General features: G+C 43.2%; 1 protein-coding gene across 7 annotated transcripts in view; it reads left to right on the forward strand.

Moving 5' to 3' along the window:
* Positions 1 to 20,240, forward strand: part of rbms3 (RNA binding motif, single stranded interacting protein) — a 166,440-nt gene that overhangs the window by 122,410 nt on the left and 23,790 nt on the right. For all 7 annotated transcript variants that reach the window (XM_088365121.1, XM_088365122.1, XM_088365116.1 and 4 more), the window contains 3 exons: positions 13,501 to 13,607; positions 16,227 to 16,270; positions 17,149 to 17,245. In XM_088365121.1, coding sequence (XP_088221247.1) covers positions 13,501 to 13,607; positions 16,227 to 16,270; positions 17,149 to 17,245 — 248 coding nt within the window. The remainder of the gene's footprint in view (positions 1 to 13,500; positions 13,608 to 16,226; positions 16,271 to 17,148; positions 17,246 to 20,240) is intronic.

The raw sequence follows: 20,240 nt of genomic DNA on the forward strand, positions 1-20,240 counted from the left end.
TTATGATTTACATTGCAACCCTGAGCAATGGGAAAGTCAAAGGAAGTGCAGATAAAAGTGATTTAATCCGCCTGCTCCGCTGAGCCTGATTAAAGCCTGTCATCCCACAATGCATTAAACAGCTTAGAGACGACACCTTATGCTTAATGTAATTCAAACCGGAGATACATTAGCCCTTGCCGTGTTTTGGCAGGTGACTAATCGCTTGTACATCTCCTACCATTGTTGGACGTTGGCGGAGAGGAAATTGAAAACATTTCATATGCTCTATAGGTGTTGCTGTCAACAGTCAGGCAACAGCTAAACTAGGTGTGCTTTCAGAAGAACTCTAGAAGAAAAATATATATATATATATATATGCACAAAACGAATACATTCAATAAAGAAATAAAATAAAGTAAGCATGGCTTTCAAATCATATAATTTAATATAATTAATCCATTCCGTATTCATTTCCTTGTGGATTATTGCCACAGGTAAGACACTTAACCTCCATGGATCAAATATTCGAATGAATTCGTCCTTTCAAGCATTTCGCCAGGTTTTAGCGCTCCCCCATTAAGAGTCGGGGGACACGGGAAGTTATTATTGGCAACCCCAGTAAGTCAGACGGCTTCCTGAAAAACGATCAATTTCCCTTGATGCACTTTCTCATTATAACCTTATCTCGGCCGCAGACAATAATCTGGATTTGTCACGCTTTGTTTGTTTTGCCACGGAAGTATATCAGTCATGAATTAGCTGAGAGAAGAGAAGAAGGGAAAAAAAATGAGCGGCCATGTGAGGATGTGTCACTCAAATGTGAAAACTTTTCACCACAGAATGTAATATGAACCTTGCTAGGGGAGGAGATGCTTTGCCAGGTTTTGGCTCTTATGATGGACTTGACTCTCCACTCATCCACATCTAATGAAGAGAAAGGCAGGATGAAAGTGAGCGAAAGATACATAAAGTCGAGTAAATGAGAAAGATGGTGTGTTGGGGCGGACCGAGATGAATAAACGTGACGCGACTGGAGAGGAGAGGAGAGGAGAGGCCAGCGAGAACAGATGGGAAAGGGCAACGAGGGGGGAAGAAGTGATGGGCGCTGTTGCGAAACAGAGGAGAAAGTTGGATCGAGCCGTGCTTTCGCAAGGTTACGTTTGAGGAAAGTTTAGACCCGTTGCATCTGCAGCAGGCGAGATGAAAAGCGTGACATTGACTTTTCAGCTGCTTCCTGAGCTTGACCCGTGTGCCGCTGGCCCAGCTGTCGGTCGCCGTTGATCCCCTTTATCTCTCCGCCTGCTGTAGCAATTCTCTTAGCACCTTTTGTTGTCCTAGCTTTTCCTTCTCATCTGTCGCTCCCTCTCTTATCTTCTGCTGCTGTTGTCTTTCATCGCCGACTCTTTTTCTGCATACTTGCATCACGACTGCTTTTGAAATATTCCCACACACACAAAAATGGAACCCAAAGTAAAGTCTTTATGTCATATTATTATTGTTATCATTAAAAATGAATATTAAGACTTTTTTTTTTTTTTTACCGTAACTAAATGTCCAACCCATCTTCACATTGATCTCTGTCTATGAAATTTTAGATTTTCTTTTTTTCCCCATGTAGTTTTATTTCCCCAGACTGGCGGTATATTTCACAGTAACTTGCTAGTTTTCCGAAAAGTTTGCAATAACAAAAGTTTATTGTGGAAGGAGGGCAAAATATTCACTAACTGACTTGATACAAAGGTGTCATGTAATAAGAGTAGCGCTGCAAGTGAATGAAACAAGTGCCGTGGCCTGAAGCTTTTCTCGCTATTGAGACGTTGAGTGCCCTCAATTTCAGCACCAGCAACACAAGCGACCGGAGGCTAATCTTATTTTTCAACAACTTACATTTTCTTTTTCTCTTACTTTTACGTACTCAGTTTTCAAGAAGCTGTTAGACTTTCAAGTGATGCAGTTATGAGGTCGGGTCGAGTGCAACAAGGCCACGGAATGTAAAATGTCCATAAATTCATAATAAATCTGATTAATAATGCATTTTTTTGCAAATGTAGCTGTGTATAAGGCTTGTTGAATGAATGTGAGTCAGGCGAAGATGGTCCTCCGTGCTATTTGAGCACATTTGAGGTTACATGGGAGGCAAAGACGGTAAACAGTATGTGATTGGTCAGAGTTCATTATATTATTGAAACTATTGAGGTCTTTTTATACGATTGCACTTGTCAAACTTGTCACAAAGTTTTATCTGGAGCGCCTTGTATTTTTCCATTTCTTTGTTTTATGACCACTCATAGACACAGATACAATTTGATATACAGTTGTTACTCTGAAGATGTAAACTTTTTTTTATATACTATATATAAAGCTAGGAGAAATAATGACCTCAAGACAGATTGTATCCTGTCGTGCGTATCGGGGGGGGGGGGAGGAAAAAAAGGCAGGTATCAGTTACACTTGGCCATGTCAATGTCAGTGTGCGAGGATGCAGAGGGCAGTGAGATAAATCAAGCTGCTTCCTCCCCAAAAATAGCGTGCAAACCTCCATTAGAACGGGACACAGGCGGTGTGGGAACAAGCAGAGGTCACGCTAGTCAGCCGAGTTATTTCCGTCGCATCAACAGACCTGCAGGAACGGACAGCCATTCATTCATCCGACACTCTGCCAGCAGGGTAGGAGGCAAACACACACGCAGGCTGGCAGAAAGGTGTGTATGAACCAAACCATGAGGCGAGGAAGTTTCACATATGAGGACGGAAATGACACCTGCTTTGTCAACGTTTTGTTTTCTTATCACCTAAGGCTATTTTTGTCATTTTCTCTCAGCACAGCTGCAGGTCTACTTGCACTAAATCTAGTATAGCGTGGCTAAATAATTGATCTTTCTCAAAACACTGTTGTGCACTTTTATCAGATTAGAAATTGCAAACTATGACTACAATAAGAAGCAAAAAAGGCAATATATCTGATACAGCTTCAGCATAATATAAGCATGGAGGACTAGTTGAAGCACATCTGTGGCCGATAACATGGCGTTAATTCTTTGTAGTGGGCGGTGCAAATTTGCGACGTAGGTTCGACCAATATTGATCATTTGGTAGGTTGGAGGATCTGACAGTGGGCGGGCTGCGCCACTGTGGGGGCTTTTACGGTCGACTTTGCTCACTGCTAATTAAAGCGCTTCCTGTCATTCCCTTTAAATATGGCAGACTCACTATTTAGCAGAGCAACATGGCATCATTCTCTGGGCACATGAAGACCATGCCTAATGACGAGTTTTTCCTGTTCTTTACGGCTGGAGTAATATCAGAGCAGTCCACCGGATTTAGAGGATAAATCTTCAATAGAGGTTATTGATAAGTAGCATGGTGGAGACTGAGGTATCATTTCCCTTGTTTTTGCTCAGCTCGTGGAGGCTGCTGTTGTAGAAAGCATATGTGGCTCTCGTTATCATCAAAGCTCCCCATCCATCCCTGATGTAGATGGCGTTGCAAAAAGCAGAGAAAATCTAAAAATCCCAGCAGCAGAAGAAAAATATTTGTCCCTTGCTACTTGCTTTGTAGCGCTTTCACACACACCCACACATCAATAGTCCATTAGAAGTGTGTTGCTTTCATTACCTCCGGTTTGGCCCTAAGACAGCCTTCAGAGTGAAGTACAGCAGAGCAGAGCAGAGCTGGCCCAGTTTGCAGCATATAGCTGGAGAAGTCTGGTAATTGCCACTACTCTGTTCTCTCGCCTGTGCGCCAGCCAGGTGCAAAGTATGAATCTGTGCAGCCCTGCTGACGACAACTGTCCGGCCCCAATCAGGCACCAGTTAAGGGCACAAAGTCAAAATATATTTGCCACACAATACTCATTTATCTTGTGGTTTTCTTCAGTTATGTCAGTTTTGGAAAACAACGTCAGTAGCAAAATAATACATAGGTTGACATATCGGACGGTCATTGGCAGCAATATTGCTTGGGGATGTCAAGTCAGCATGACTCTATGCTAGTAGAATTGTTCAATTGAAATGTCTCGCCCGTGATATTCAACACTTGGCGGTGCCCTAATTACATTTGACTCTTCTCTTCCCCAAACACGCAGCTTTGATTTCAGAGCCAATATGTTACCCCGTTCAACAGAGCCTGTCGTGATCCTGTTACGCATGCACAAACAGATTTAAGACCAACATGGAGCCAGTCATATCTTTTTAGCCACAGACATAATCTAGCCGCAGATTCATCCAGATCAATTTTTCAGGATGTCTTATTTGTTGAGCGAGCTGCCGGCTCCGGGTAGGAGGGGCTGAGGAGCCATGTAGTCAGGGTGTATCCAATTTCATGCTGCAAAGTAAATGGCCTTGGAGATCAAGGATTATACAGCAGATTTCCAAGTCGAGCTGCTATTGATTCACGCTGCCCCTGGTGAACTCCTCATTGTAGCTTCTTCATGTAAGCTTTTAAATGCCGCCGCCTCGTAAGTATCCACCCACCCCGCTTGAGAGCCGCAGCGCCACGGTAAATGACCCTTTTGTCCTCCTTCGTGTCAACCATTCAAACGATTTCCTTCATCAACATTTTACCCGTACGATTGGTCATCAGCCAGCAGAGGCAATATTAATGTGATCACTTTTTGATGTTGTGTAGAAGCCCAGTAGAGTTCTTGGCACCCCTCTGTGCTTTCATGCATTCTCTCCTTCTCCCTTTCCAGTCTCAGGCAGCAAATTAGTTTGTGTCCTGTTATTCAGCCATCTGTTCTTCAACGTCTGACCGTGACCTTGGATGGACTTTCTATGTTCTTACATGGGAACACAAACTATACTGTTTGGATGGATGGATGGATAGATGGATGGATGGATGGATGGATGGAGATTTCAGATTTAAACTGCCCCTATCGCAAAACTACCAACTGCTGGTCACAGTAAAACGTAACTCTGAGGTAATCCCTTCCTACCTACCTACCTTCTATTTATAGTTGAGTTGATTTTTTTTCAATCAACAATTCCCCCACATAAAATCAGTAACAAAACACTGGATAAAAGGGATTCCGGCGAGTGTTGAGATCTAGTAACGGGAAATTGGCGCATAATTGGGTAAAATCAACCGTGGGGAGTGTTAGATATTTGCTGGAAAGGAGAAAGCATGTCCAAATCCTCACTGTTCCCACAGCCATTACAAACAAGAGTGGATTAGCCAAGAGACCCCTGCTGAGACGGCGAATGGGAAAGATGAGAGGAGACCGTTCCTCTTCAGCATTATCTAAATAACAGGCCGGGGAATTCAATAAGTACCGGCCTCATCAGACCTCATCAGCTCCCCCAATTAGACTGCTCGTCGCGGCGGCGGCGGCAGCGGCGGCTGCTGGGTCGGTTGCCGTTGGTGACAGATGAGAGCCGATTCCACCGTGTGCTCGCCATCGCATTCAGATGTGGGAGTGTATGATTAAGAAAGCGAAGCCCGCTTTCACAATTCCCGGGCTTCGTTCCCTTCAACTTTGCAGGAAGATGCAGAAGCTACGCTTGGGCTCGGGGTTTGGGAAGCTACGCGAGATATTGACGTTGCCCTCCCACATTAGCGCTCAGTGTTTTCCCAAGGGTCAGGAGACGTGGAGAACATGGCTCTCCCATATTGATTACCATCCATTAATGCCGGCTGAGAAAAACAAAGCCTTTCATTACGTCTGAGAAATTCAGGCAGACTCAAAATAAGCTTTTCTATCTGTGAAACCTGCCCTGATTTGTATTTTTATTGTGATGCGTGGCTGGCTGCTAAAGCTGATGAATAAATAAATGCTACTGAAATCGTGGAATGTAAATGGACAACCCTGTATGTTTGAGTTGTTTTAATATAGTCAAACAAAAAACAGGAGTATCAAAGGAGACAATGTGAGATTTTGCCCTAATCTCCCGCATGAATATGTTACTATGGTCTTTAAATTAGTAGAAACCGTGTCACAGTTTGCTTTTAGCCGCAGGTGCTTCTAATCCAACGGCAAAATTCGTGATATTGTGGAATTAAGATGGCCGACTTGGCATCATGTTTCCTAAAACCGACGTGCAATATGGGATGCCGGTGTAATCATCTGGTGATGAATGTCTGACACGAGAGCTATGTGGATTTTGGAAAGTGAGCTTGGTGTCAAGTGTTTTTTTTTTAGAACAAAGAGAATACCTAAAAATGAATAAATGATGACTCTTGAGGATTTCTAATGCACTGTTTGAAGTTGAGAAGCACATCTTCTATCTGACAAAAGGAGGACAAAGTGGATGCTTTCCAACTTCTTGACACCTCATGACGTTATTCCCACCTCCTTGTTTCTCTGTTGCTGATCCCCACTCTTTTTGTCATTGAAGCGTGGAACCTCCAAGTTTGAACACAATGTGTTCTTGAATACGCCTCTATTTGTTCCGATTTGGAACTATTTTTTCTTACTCGCTCAATGCTCTTCATAAATAAAATGCTGTTTGAGGCTATGTTTACACTCGGTTCCCCGCGGGCACGGAAGCTAACATTTCAGGCCACTCTGGATAAAACAGGAAAGTCATGAGAGACCGCTCGGGATGTGATGGGCCAACATGACAAGCTGTGATTACCGTGTATGCCCGGACCTTTGCTTAAATTGTCAAAACATCTGCCACGCCAGTCAGGTGCGGATAAGAAACCTTGTCGGCATTTGCGGACATAACTCAAGCTGACAGTACGTAATAGGGTGGAACACACTTTGGAGATGGGACAGGGAGTATATTTATTCTTCTAAAGCTAAGCCACATGTTTAATTTACTGATAATGCCTGCCGTGGCATACCCGTTTCGAAAGCTTTATGTCAAACGTATGAATGGGAGCGGGCCATGCTCCCTCGACTCTTTTGCATGTTTTCGAACAAAAGATGGATTGATGAATTGCTTTTTGACAGGGAACTATTATCAAAGACTAATGAGTGGTAGTATGGTTTTGGCAGCAAGGCGGCTTTCTGTGCAGCAATGCAATTTATTACAAGAATTACATATTGACAGGTTGCGCCAAAATCTTTTAGTCGCGGCCAAAATTCATTTGCGGTGGGCCCGCCGCCGATGAATGTGAAACATTGCACCTGAAATGCTTGATTAAATGATGACATTGATCAGCGACAAATGAAAGACACATCAAATGTGCATGAAATGCAAAATATTGATATGATCCAGATCAGAGAAGTCTGTGTAAAGGTTCATTTTGTTTCCCCTCTTATAAGATGTATCTGCAGCTTCTCTCAACTGGTTGATTTTCGCGCTATTTTAATGACGGGCTTTGCAACTCTCCACTGCCAGCTGGGACAGTGCAAGTGCAGCCAAGCAAATCTTCTCTTGCGGCTTGTCACAAAGTCACCTGATCCCCAATCAGCCACGCCGCAACTCTATCGATCCCCGATCCTTCTAATAAAGGGGTGACCTGTGCGCACACATCCAGAATGTTCCCATTTTAATATTCAGCTTTCCGTCGGTATTGACCGTCAATCAGCAGTATCATAATTGATCCGACTGCTTGTGCGGCTTCAGCCCGCACTGGTGTCTGACTCTGGTGTATTGATCACTTCTGGATTTTGTTTTGAGGGATCTTTATTGGAAATTCATTTATCAGACTGTAATTTCATTTTCTTGACTGTCTATATCATTCTTACTGGACGCACAATGGAAGGAAACTGAGTTACCCCAAAGGGCCTTTGTGATTTTTTATTTTTTGAATCCAGCATTCTGCTGCTTCTTCCATTCATTTCCATTCAAGCATATTTCCTGCCTGTTGAACTGTCATAATCCATTTACAGGCAGTGGTAGCCTAAAGGTTAAGGTTAAGTGAAAAGTCATTTTAAATCCCTGGACCAGCACTGATAATAAATGGGAAGCACAGTACCATTTAGATAGGCCCCTAAAATCCAATTTTTCGTTTGATTTCCTCTTTGGCCAACAATAGTGGGCTGTTTGAAATGCACCTTGGGTGGGAATTTGCGTAACTCTTTAAAGGTCAAGCAGCCGTGGCCCAAAAATAGCACGGATGACAGGCAAAAGCTTGTCTTTAAATACACCCATGGAGCCGACGAACCAGCTCTCTTATCCTGGTCCTCATTGTCTCATCAATACGCCTTATCCCGCTTGACTTTCTTGCCTGCCGAGATTTGAACCCTCAAAACAAACATGTTGGATGCAAATACAGAAAAGGAATCAGTCTTGGTGGAGGGAGGTCTTCTGCCTTTTAAGTGTCAAGCTCCTTTTGATGGTTTACCTGCAAAACTGATTCATTCTGTTTCTGCAACAATGCCATCAATAATCAGATAAATGTTTGCTGTGGGTCAGGTGGATGGGCAGTTCCACTGAATTACAATCTGTCTGATTCATCTGTGTAGATGGGAGGTTTCGCAGGTCACCGGAGGCGTCGGCACTGTTATAATACTGGGCTAACAGGGACAGGGTTAGTTGCAGCGTCAGCCCACACAGCCAGTGACACAGACGGACGGGAGGGGGGGGGAGAGAAGCCCACAGGCGAAGTCTGTTCACCACAGCTAAAAGTGGCTGAGAAGAAAAAAATAGACACTTCCATATTGTAGTTTTCGACTTAAAGGAGCAAAGAAAAACAAGACCAGTAGCATGAGATTTTTTGAAAGTGTTATGGCATCATTTAAAATGAAATTGTGTACTTGAACTTGACACTTAATGTGTGTGTAAGAGAAGCCAAGATTTTTTTCCCCAAGTACTGTCATACCTGCTGTTAAGAAATATTCAAATGCATTCGTGTGACACCTTTCAAGGAGTAATCCCGGGTTTACTGGAAAAGCTCCGCCAGATTCATGTTTAAATGCTGGATATGAATTTTGTTGTTGTTGTTGTTGTTGTTGTTTTTAAACCGGGATGTTATTTTGTCTCCAATAGTGTTTTCATTCTCATAGTATGCTAATGTTGAGCCAAGTACATTGTGGTCACATGTAATTGCCGCACTGGGCAGCTGTGTAATTTTACTGGAAACAAGATGTTAGTGTTATGGGCCACCGTGTGTGGCGCTAGCCAAAGTTATGCCCCCTTTTAAAAAGAGCAACTGACAACAGAAAACCATAAAACGACACCAAACTGCTCTGTTTAATGAAATGGCGTTGGCACATTCTGCTCCAAATGTTCATTTGTGCGTCGAATTTTCCCCATTGGTGGCCATGAACATTCACATAACCCTTGTTTGTGTGTAATCGCCATGGCAGTGTGACATGCTGAATGTGCAAAAACCCTGTTGACCACACATGGAACAGATAGTCACCAAGTATATATTTTTAAATACTATATGGCTCTGGACGGACGGACGGATGCAATTGTGGGAGACAGAAAAGAGACTTCAGTATAGATGGATTAGCACGTCAGCGGTAACCTACATCACATCACTCTTCAAGTGTTGCAACAGCTCATCGATCAGGCCTCTGCCACCCACGTTCACGGCTCTTCCCTGGCTGTAATCCATAATATCATCTCAGGCTTGGAGTGCTTGGTGTGCTGTAGGGGCCCTCTATGGGAAAAGTGGAGTAATGGCAGATCAATAGACTCGGTACGCCACCCGTCGTTTTGTCCTCATTAGGGTGAGCTGGAGCCTGGCTCGGCTGACTCTGGGCGAGAAGTACACATTTGATTGGACACGAACAACACTTATAGTCGAGAAAACCCAACGTGGGATTTGAACCAAGATCTTGCCGCTGTGAGGCAGACCGCTACTCCGATATATTCTCAGCATCTCTCGTTTGTTGCACATTTTTTTGCCATGTTCTCTTCTCAGCGCCGCATTCCATTTATCAGGCCTTGTCACCGAGTCACGTGCACGCGGGCGCGCGGGTGCCATCCCCGTCAGCAAAACCTCTTGCGGACTCTCTTAATTTCCATGCTGAAGGATGCGAGGACAGTGCGGCCCTTGTGAGCAGTATCGACTGTGATCTGTCAGAGGTGCACCTTTAGGGCTCCGGCTGTTGTCTTCCTTCGTTCCTTCCTTCCTTTCTTTCTTCCTTCCCTACTTGGGAACTGTTGTGTCCTTTTAAACAGATAACGGCATTTTTGCATTGCGACAGAATGATGTCAGCGGTTTCATTTTTGTTCATTTGTTATGCTAGATTAAGACACTTTAGGATGAAAATGTCCAATGACAAATTGAGTGACCTTCGTATGTGTTCATCCAATGCGTACAGAAATATAAATATGTCACTCTCCGAGCAACTGGAAACAATTTCATGTTTGTCTTTACGAGGGCGCTTGATGTTTGCTAGAAGTGGGACAGCAGCTGCTGTGTTAGTCAGAAGAGCGAGTATACCACGTTCTGTGCTGTACAATCCCGCCTCTGTCTCTAAAGCAGAATGTTTTTTTTTCTTTCCCCCTTTGTTCATTGCAGCAATCTAAAAATGCAGAAAATATTGCCACAGAAGCGGATGTCTAAATAAACAGGTCGTAATTCTTCCGAGCAAGCCCATGTGTTTCATCTTGTTCTGTCTTGGAGAACAATGCTGTCTGCACAGTAATTTGCCATTCAAACAGTGGACTTGGCATGGTTGCCATGTGCAATTTATTAATCTGGCTCCGGGGCACTAACGATTGTGCTTCTCCAACACTGCCAGGCAGGAAATGCTGCCGCTGCTATTTCAAGCTATTTCAATTTAATTGTGATTTTTTTTTTCTTTAATGAATCATGTTGACTATTTGCCGTCCGAGTGGTTGAGTATATTGATTGTGTAAGGGATATTGGCTGTAATAAAAACACATTAGACACTTAGCAAGTGTACCGTCGTTTTGCAGTTTATTGTTAGTGGTTTGGTGCCATGTTAGTTTTCGTTTAAAAGGCCGCCGTGCGTGACCGCTCTGGCGTAAGCTACTTGCTTGATTAGAAGCTATTTCTCGAAATGTGTTGTTTCTCCTTTGGTCTTCTATTGTCTTCCTGTCTGCCCCGCCCGCCTCGCTCGCCCGCCCGCCCGCCCTCTCCTTCTTTCCCATAAATACTGCCTTCCCAATGTGGACAGACAGGTCAAGCTGGCTGATGGGAATCAGACAGTTGTTGATCCAATTAGAGATAGCCCGGAGCAGCGTCAGAGAACATCTGAATTCCAATAAAACAATGTCTTCTCCTTTCTTCCTTATCCTTGTGCTCTCCAACAACATCCTCGCAATAAAAACGGCTCAGGATGTCCAAGCGGCTGGCTTCTCGGAGATGTTTAACTGGTATAAATTTGAGCCAAGGACCGCTAGACACCTTTAACGGAACATTTCACCCAGCTAAATTGTTTGTTTTTAACGACAGCTTTTTACTTAAGTGCCTCGTAGAACTTAGGTGAGCAAATTTGAGAAGTCAAGTAATACCTGGATTTCCTCCGCTTGAAAATTAATCGAGTAATCAAGTGCATTGCTTATGGAAAAATAACCTTCAAAAATGATGTATGATTTAAATCGATCTTCTGCTTTAGTTTAAAAAAAACAGCGCTAATAAGTTTTCATTTCAAAGACTAATCTTTAGTACATCCGCACGTATTTATTGGCGCAATTTACTGTGAGCTAAAGTGTCTGCTAATGAGCAAAAATCCATTGCTGTATCTTCAGTATTGAACCATGTGTTGTTTTGCATGGCTTCGTCTCAGCACACACACATCTGCATGTTATCTTTGGTAGCAACTTGAAAACAGTTTTTTTCTCTCTCTCTCTCCTCTTGACAACCTTGTTAGTGGATGTTGTTGACATTTTTGCAGATTGATTCTTAGCTCAACCTTTTGAACAGCCACAATGCACGTGTGAAATACATTACATGGACAAAGGTAATGAGACATGCCTCTTAATCAATTCCTTAATTAATCAGGGGTTAGACAAACCATCTCAGATCTTCCCGAATCCTAATTATTCACTCTAACAAGACATTTAGGATGATTATATGTCCAACTCTGTGAGTGTTGCCGCACTACGAAGCTTCACTTCACCTGCTGTAGAAACTTGATCAGGGTTAACCAATTGAAATCGATGGCTTGCAGCAGTTCAATCCAGTCTGCGCTGGCTGAAATGACATCAGAAAAAATGCATTTATCCACAAATCACGTTAGCTCATTAATGCCCGAATCATTTCATTAAGCTGCACCAGTCCCTTGTCATGTGCTCTCATGGCTTTTATTGGTGATTTATTGTCCTCAATTTATACGGCATCATTTTTATTTTTTTGCTTCAGAAATGTGATACATTATGACTATCAAGGCCTCGTAACATCTGCGAGCGGAGATTAAAGCGTCAGCAGTTCTTTTTGTTGGTGTCATCTGTGGCACAAGCACAATAAAACGTCTCCTGGCAGCCGTGTCACCTGGCCGGCCGGCCGGCCACGTTGTCACGAGTCGCCAGGCTCGTAATGCGAATGTGATGACAGGAGAGCTGTCAGGTCCCTTACAGGCCAACAGGTGCACCGCAGGACTGTTTGGATAAGATCACTGACTCAGTGTGTGCTGGCCTGGAGCTCAGGTGCTCCCATGTAGTGGTCTAAATCATCCAGTAAAAGAGATGCAGCAAAAACTTTTCCTCGCTGAAGTATTGCAGTATTTTAGAAAGTCTTGACAAAATGTTTAGTATTGTGCTTGTTTTTTTTTTTTAACCCAACTAAGGAAGAGAAAATTTGAAAAACAATCTAATACTATCCTGTATTTTTTATAATGCATAAAAAATGCTATTTAAGGATATTTATTTACTCCAAATTTTAACATTGATTTAATGTTACACATCATTCCAAAGCTGAAAAAAAATAGATATATTTATACCATAATTGAAAGAGCAATGACTTAAAGCTTCATTTGGGAAAATTGGGTTGAATTTCTATGTTATAAAGATGTATTGCACTTAATCATTTAAAAAGGTTCTACAGAAACCTTTGCTTTGCTCGTGTGTTCTTTATTTACACAACATATGGAAGGCCCTTTAGGCTGCAGATACAATGAGCAATTGTGATGAATCATGACCATTTCTAATCACTGTGCAAATCATTTGTTTTGTTAATGCCGAGTAATTGTACAGGGTAGATGGAAACGTTGTTGTTTTTTTAATCACGTATCATGCTCATTTCACATTAATGACACAGCCCAGTCAGATGATTACCATGATGGCTTCTCAGCGAGGGAGGAAGAAAAGGCATAACATTTCAAATAAAAGACACCGTGGCTGTTTAAGTAAAACACAAAGGGATTACAGCAAACAGGAACGCCTTGTCGAAATAAGCTTCCACTGACAGATCGGTCCCACATAACCATCTCAGAGGTATTTACAGGAGCGATTACGATATTATTTCAACAATAGCCGCCAATGCGCTTTCATGCGCTGCCAGCCAGCTTGGGATGGGCTCGGCTGAGCCTGCCAACATCAGCCATCTGGGAATTTTGCCTGAGAGCTCCATACAAGGCCAGAGAGGAGGAGGAGGAGGAGGAGGAGGAGGAAGAGATTTGGAGCGCAGTTCAAAGGGCCACACTGGGGTCACAGGATGTGGCGGTCCTCTCTAACGCGCCTTTGTCCTCTCTCTTTCTTTGTGCTTCTGCAGCTCCCACCGAGCCGTTGCTGTGTAAATTTGCCGACGGAGGCCAAAAGAAGCGGCAGAGTCAGAGCAAGTACCCTCAGAATGGGAGGCCATGGCACAGAGAAGGCGAGGTGAGTGTCACAACAGCGGAGAACAAGTGTTTTTGACACAGCAAGGTGGGGACTTGGGGAGATGATTTCTCCTTTTCTCCAGCCGGCTCTTTCAATGTGTGTGCACGTGTCTATCCATCACATGCTTAGCAGCCCTCTAACACCTATAAACCGCTGAAGCGTGTTTAACGTAAATCACATCGTTCCCAGCCCAAAGCTTCCGGGTCTATACATTGACAGGGTCGGGCCCGAGTGTGGACTCGTCCGGGCAGTGTGCAATCAGGCGGTGTGCAATCAGACACCCAGCAGTGGCCAAATGGGAAGAAAAATAACCCCGCTGTCATTTTTCTGTATTTATCCCCCACCCTTTCTATCATCCGTGAGATGAAAACAGCTTCTTACTGTCTGACCCCAGTTTATTTGCTACCGATTTGTTCTGCCACATATAATTTACCAAAAAAAAAAAAAAAGAGCAAAGCTGACAGTGGATGTCTGTCTTTGTGTAAAATGCTTACACCTCAAAAAAAGACAACGTGATCAATTTGTGGTTTTGCAAAGCTTTCCATTGGTTGACTCAGGATTCTTATGCACTGGCAGAGCTAGAGGGGGGGCAGCGGGGGCACTGCCCCTAAGGCGCAAGGCCAGATCGTTTATAATTTTCAAAAAAAATACTTTTTTGTTTGTAAAAAAAATTTGGGGAGATTTTTATACGATTGGCCCCCAAGATAAAAATCCACTTTATGACCACAATGATCAGGATTTTCGCTTTCATCACAATATTACTCCAAACTTTGCCATCAGGCTACTATTTCAAATCAATGCTAATTTGAACAAAGTGCCACCTTTGTCCGCATTTTGAGCTGAGCTATTCCCAAGACTCAAACTTCTAAATTCAAATTCATTTGAACTTTTTAATTGCCATTTCAACTGGAGCACTTTATGCAGTTGTTAGTCATTCCTGCTTGAGGCTCCAGACCAATCTGTGTCTGCTTCTTGAGGGCTAAAGTCGGGGATAGCAGCTGCACATCAGCTCTAATTCCCTGCTTGCCCGCCGCTACAGGAACGAATGGACTCAAAGTCTGGCTGTGGCCTTCTCCAAAAAATGCCCAGTAAACTAAATTTGGCAAGGTGAATACTGTTCTAATTCATTCATCTCCTGTCTTCTGATTTGTTTCGAAGCTGTCCTTCCTTGATTGACAGTACTTAAAGAATTGCTTCACACATCCCGTCTCAGCAGTCACACAAGTGAAATAAAACATCAACCGCCCGTGACTACCTTAACAGGAATTGCGTCGTTAGTATTAAATCCCTTTTTTTCAACAGTTCACTTTTGAAAGTTTTGGGGGTCAAACAGCAGCATACGCAGCCTGTCATGGTTCCTCCCTCCCTTTATCCTCATTGCGGCAGCAGAGCCAGAAGCTGACTGCATCAGTAATCCCTCATTGGCCATGCTGAGTCCCTGGTCAGGAGATGCTTTGCTGTGGAATTCATCAGCACATCAAACCAAGGGCAGCACTTAGGGGAGGCTTCGTGTGCGCCAGACAGCTGCTCATGTTCTCCCACTGCTATTAGTGAGCATGTGAACACACAAGAAGCAGAAAGAGACGCATGGATTGCGAATTTGCTCGTCGCTGAAGGTGGGACGCTAAATAATAATGGGCTGAATGTCATCCTTGAAGGCGTTAGATGTTGTCCACAATGGTGGTGCAAGTACTGGAAATGCATACTTAGTATGTGTTCTTACCGTTCAGTCAAGATCCCCTCACTTGTGGAATTGGTCCTGGTTGGCTAATCCCGCCCCCTGGCTGCCATCAGCCACTATTCCCTCAACCACCATAGCTGAGTGCAAGTCCAGCTCGAAAAGAAAAAGGCCAAAAGAAAGATGGGAGAAATGGTTGGGGAAAAAAAAAACAGAACTGGAGGAAGTCAACCTTTGCGAGTTCACGTGTGATGTGTGTGTGTTTATGTTGATGAAATGTGCCGTCCTCAGCAACCTCTGGTTAAAAAGAAATCGGATTAGCTCTCCTCTGGGAGAGAACCTTCAGGAATGCAGATGACGGATTGCGCTGTGCAGGTTTCTCAACCGGCCTCACAGAGAGCCTTGCATACACAAACACACACACGCACGTTTTTGTTTGCCACCCAAGGGCATTTTATCATTTCATTCATAAAAAGTCAATTGTACATGATGGAAAAATAAATTAATTAATTAATGAAATATCTCTATATATTTGAGCTATTTCAAAGACCTGTACAAAGCGGTAACTTCCTATTTTGGTCCCACTCGGTCGGGTCTGGAAAAGATTTGTGTGAAATGAATCCTGCAGCAGAATCTGCAGCAAGTCTTGCGAACTGGAGCAGCCGCTGATAAGTTGCTTTGATGCTCATGCAACTGTTTGTTTGTTTTTTTCTTGTGCAATGGATCGCTTGCCTTTGACAAACATATCTTTGGTATCCAGACTACAAATGATCAGAAGATAGCGTGTGTGAAAGAGCTCCTTATTGAAAAGACAAAAGAGTAATTGACCATAATGATGAAATCATTCAGTGCAGCGCTCAGTTTCAATGGGCCTTGTTGTCATCTATTTGTGATCCATTTGTCACTTCTCCTTTGTGTTTATTCTTTGTGTTCCCTTCTAGACTGGCATGGCGTTAACATATGATCCTGCTGCAATGCAGAATGGGTAAGAGTCTGACCTTGGCATCTTTTAATACACTCACGTCTTGCCAAATGGGAGCCAAATCAATACTCCTGCCATACATAAAGATTAATGTAGTGCCTCCAACTCCTTGTTTGATTAAGGTAATCAATACCAAGCTGTAATATAAGTTTTTCTTTGAAAGGGTCAGCTAAAGAATGGCAGAGGGGCACGGAAGGAGAATGTCTTTAAATAGGTTTGCATCGTGCGTGTTCTCACTTTGTCACCCTGCCAAGATATAATGCTCTTGGATAAATGACTGTCCCAGCAACATGTTTAAATGTACCCGGAAAGAGTGCACTGAAGCTTTTTTTTTTTTACCGGCTCCAAAGAGGGCTACGGAATCCAGTACAGATACAGGTTAGGTGAATAGAGACTGTTGGACTAGAATCACAAAGTCTCAGAATCTTAGGAATGAAATAAAGCAGCATATCAGTCCCCCCCGCCCCCTCCCCGCCCTTCTCTGAAGCTAAAGTCAAACCTTGTCTCCTTTAAATGCATGGACTTTTCTCCAAGCTTGCTCCTTAATCCAGACAGCCACAGCATGGTGCTATGTAGGCTTGGGTGTTAAAGAAAAAATCTTTATACAATGACAAAGCTCCATTTGATGTAGGAAAAAAAAAGAAAAAACTCTGTGGCAAACACCATAAGGCACTTCAAGGGACTGTGTGAAGTGTTATATAAAATATGTTTACTATATCCAGGGTTAAACTACAGCGTGTGTGTGTTTCCACCCAGCAATACTGATTTATAATCCAGTTTGCCATCCAGTTTAGTCAGGTCAAGTTTATTTTAACCTTGCAGATCATGTTTGTTTTTGCGGTGCTGCACTATTCTTAACATCCCTCTTTGACTCTTGTCAGGTTCTACTCCTCGCCTTACAGCATCGCCACCAACCGCATGATCGCACAGACCTCCATCACGCCCTTCATCGCTGCTTCGCCCGTTTCCACATATCAGGTGGGCCTTAATACACTGCATTATGGAAAATGGCGGCAGAGTGTATGGATGTGAAATTGCCGGGGCTTTCTGCGGAGATAGAAAAGGGAAAAGGGGACAGGTTGCAAAACAGCGTGCGTTCTCTGATCATTTCTTTGCCTGCTCCAGCTGTGCACAATGACATCTGTTTCATAGGCGGAAAGCACAACAGGCGTCTAAACAAAAAAAGGAGAGAAAATCACCTATCAAGTCGCATGGAAAAACAAACTCTCCTCCCATCTCGTTGCGTGACCTCTTGCGCAGTCTCTAAGTTAATACGGTGAAGGATTTATTCATTTTGTAAAGCAGTAAAATTGCCAGCACTTGCACGGTGAAGCTCCATATTCCTCATCGCTGTGATCTGTGAGGGTAATGAAACAGAACAGAACAGGATCGTGAAAATTGCCTCGCTAAGATGTCAGGAGTGTTAACAGTTTTCTGTCAGCCCGCATTTCACGCAACAGCCTTAGCAAAATCTAAACATTCAGCGCCATTGCCACTATCGCTTAACATTAGTGCTGCTTGCTATGCGCAAGAATCGTGCCACACAGAGAAGGGGATGAAGGATAGGTGGAACAACGGGGGCGACAGATGGACAGACAGCAAAGTCAGGGGTAGCCGGTCGCTGGTTGCGGCAGTGGCGGCGGGAGCTCCAGTGCTACAAGTCGGCGGGATGGTGTTGCTGAAGGTTGCTGCGCCCCCTCCGTCTTTGCGGCGGCGGCGGCGGCTCACTTGATTAAAACCCGTCAAGGGTCTGCGGTAGAAGGATGGGGAGGAGAAAAGTGGGCCAGTGCGCGTCTGTAATCCGCCATCGGAAGGCTTCCCAAATTGATTTATCAAAAACAATGGCCGGGCTTTTGAGGAATATTAATCCTTGCGGCGGCTCCGCCACCTAGCCAGTGATTTTGCCCTTCAGCCAGTCACGGCGGCTCCTTCATCTTCTGAAAAGCCAGACAGAAAGGAAAGACAAAGACATTTCAAGCTGCCTTATACGCACCGCACAAGATCAATGATACTCTCTCATGATTAGTTTAAGGAGTACAAAAATGCCCATTTATTCATCTGACATACATCAGTCCGTCCATCCATCCATCAGTCCGTCTATGTATCCATCCACCCACCAATCCATCCATCCATCCATCCACCGGAAAGTTCAACGTGAATCTTTTTACACCTTTCACGTGTTCAATAAAAGATGGTTGAAGAACGTTCATCCATGGACACAACCTCACCTCGTACCTGATCAAATGAAACCAAATTACTCGCATACTGTAAATGTAATCATATCAAACATAAATCAATCATTGATCCCCATCACAAGAAAAGCAGACATGTCATGCTAGCACATAATCAATCCATCTTTATTTGTACATGACTTTTCATAACAGGTGGCTAGCAAAGATGAGCTCCAATCCTTCCATTTGAAAAGACACGAGCCATCTCCTGACCTAAATAGATGAGTTAGCTCAATATTGAATCAATTCTCGCAGTCCCCAGCCAGCCACCGCAGACTGTGAAATCCTCATCATTGTCATCAGCATTAATCTCGGAAATTACCCCTGAATAAAAGCATTCTCGTCAATATCGCACCCAAGTTTATATTCGAGAGATATCGCAGGAATTAATAAATGCAGTCATTTGGGGAACAATTGTGTTTTGTGCTCTGTTCATAAGCACAGTGATGCCAGCCGTCTTGGATGCCATTAATAGTCCATGCATTGTATTTCCCTACCCAAAAAAAAAAAAAAATGAAGTGTCATTGCCCCTGCCGGTGACACATATGCTTTCATCTAAGTGATACAAGTGTTTTTCCTTCCAGCTTTATATCCAAGCACTTTATCAGCGACATGTTGCCACAGGCATTGTTATTTTATTTTTATACATCAATCCTTTGAACGGCAAACAATACTTTATAATCTCCTCCTCACCCCTAAGCGCCTCAATTTCTGACACTAAATTTTGTTTCTTGCTGGGGTTTTTTTCCCCCCCACTCCCTGCCACAATTTTCTGTAAGGAGCTATTACTCAACAGGGTCATTGATAAGCTTTTTCTTTTATAATCTGCTTTTCATTGACCTCAAGTGATTGAATGTGGACACAAAGAAAGCGAATCTTGGAGTGGACATTTGCAGATCGGCTATCAAAGGAAGATTGCATGGAAGTGCCTAACCTGATATTTGTTCCATCCATCCGCTTTAGATCAACATCTAAAAAGTGATCTAAAGCCTTAGAGCTGTAAAAATAAATCAATTCATCGACAAATAATTGATTAGCAAAATAATCGAGTAATTGTTGAAAGCCATTCTTTACCCTAGAATGGTGAAAATCTTCCAAAATCCTCTGAAGAGTAATTATTTTGTTTGTTTGTTTGTTTTTGTTGTCTACTGCCTGACATATTTTGTCCTAAATATACCAACATTTCCATTTGAAAATGAACTCTGCCTGTCTTGGGTAGAGCCGTGGAGAACAAACATTGCCTCTCTAAATAAATAGATTTGGCTTAATTTTGTTGAGCATCATGCTTGTTTAGATGCCAGTCCAAATCACGATTTTGGGTTGACTCAGAGGATTTATTGCTCTTAGAGCAGATTATTCTGTGTTTGTCTTTGTTTAATCAAATCATTTTAGCAGGATCAGTGGCCAGCCTGTGTGTTTGTCTGCTCCAAGCTGTCTAATTCTCTGCAGTGCATCTCAAAATGTGCTTGTTGCTGTCAGTGGCCGTATCCCTATATTGGTGACATTGCATGTTGTGATGCTTGGCATCGCTTTAAAACCTTATCCAGAAAAGAAGAAAATTGTTTTTTTTCCATCATGGCGTGTTCCCCACCTCCGAGAAAATTTGTACCATGACTTCATTTGGAATTAATGGCATTATCACAATAGAGAAAGGCTCTAATGAATGAAGTCTATGCAGCAGTCACAACGTTCCTAATAATGAGGTATATTGTCTCGACCACCTGAGGTACTTTAGTGAGTCG

Source organism: Syngnathus floridae, chromosome 21 (assembly GCF_059516105.1).
Source record: "Syngnathus floridae isolate MCC-2025c chromosome 21, RoL_Sflo_1.0, whole genome shotgun sequence".
Classification (NCBI taxonomy): Eukaryota; Metazoa; Chordata; class Actinopteri; order Syngnathiformes; family Syngnathidae; genus Syngnathus; species Syngnathus floridae.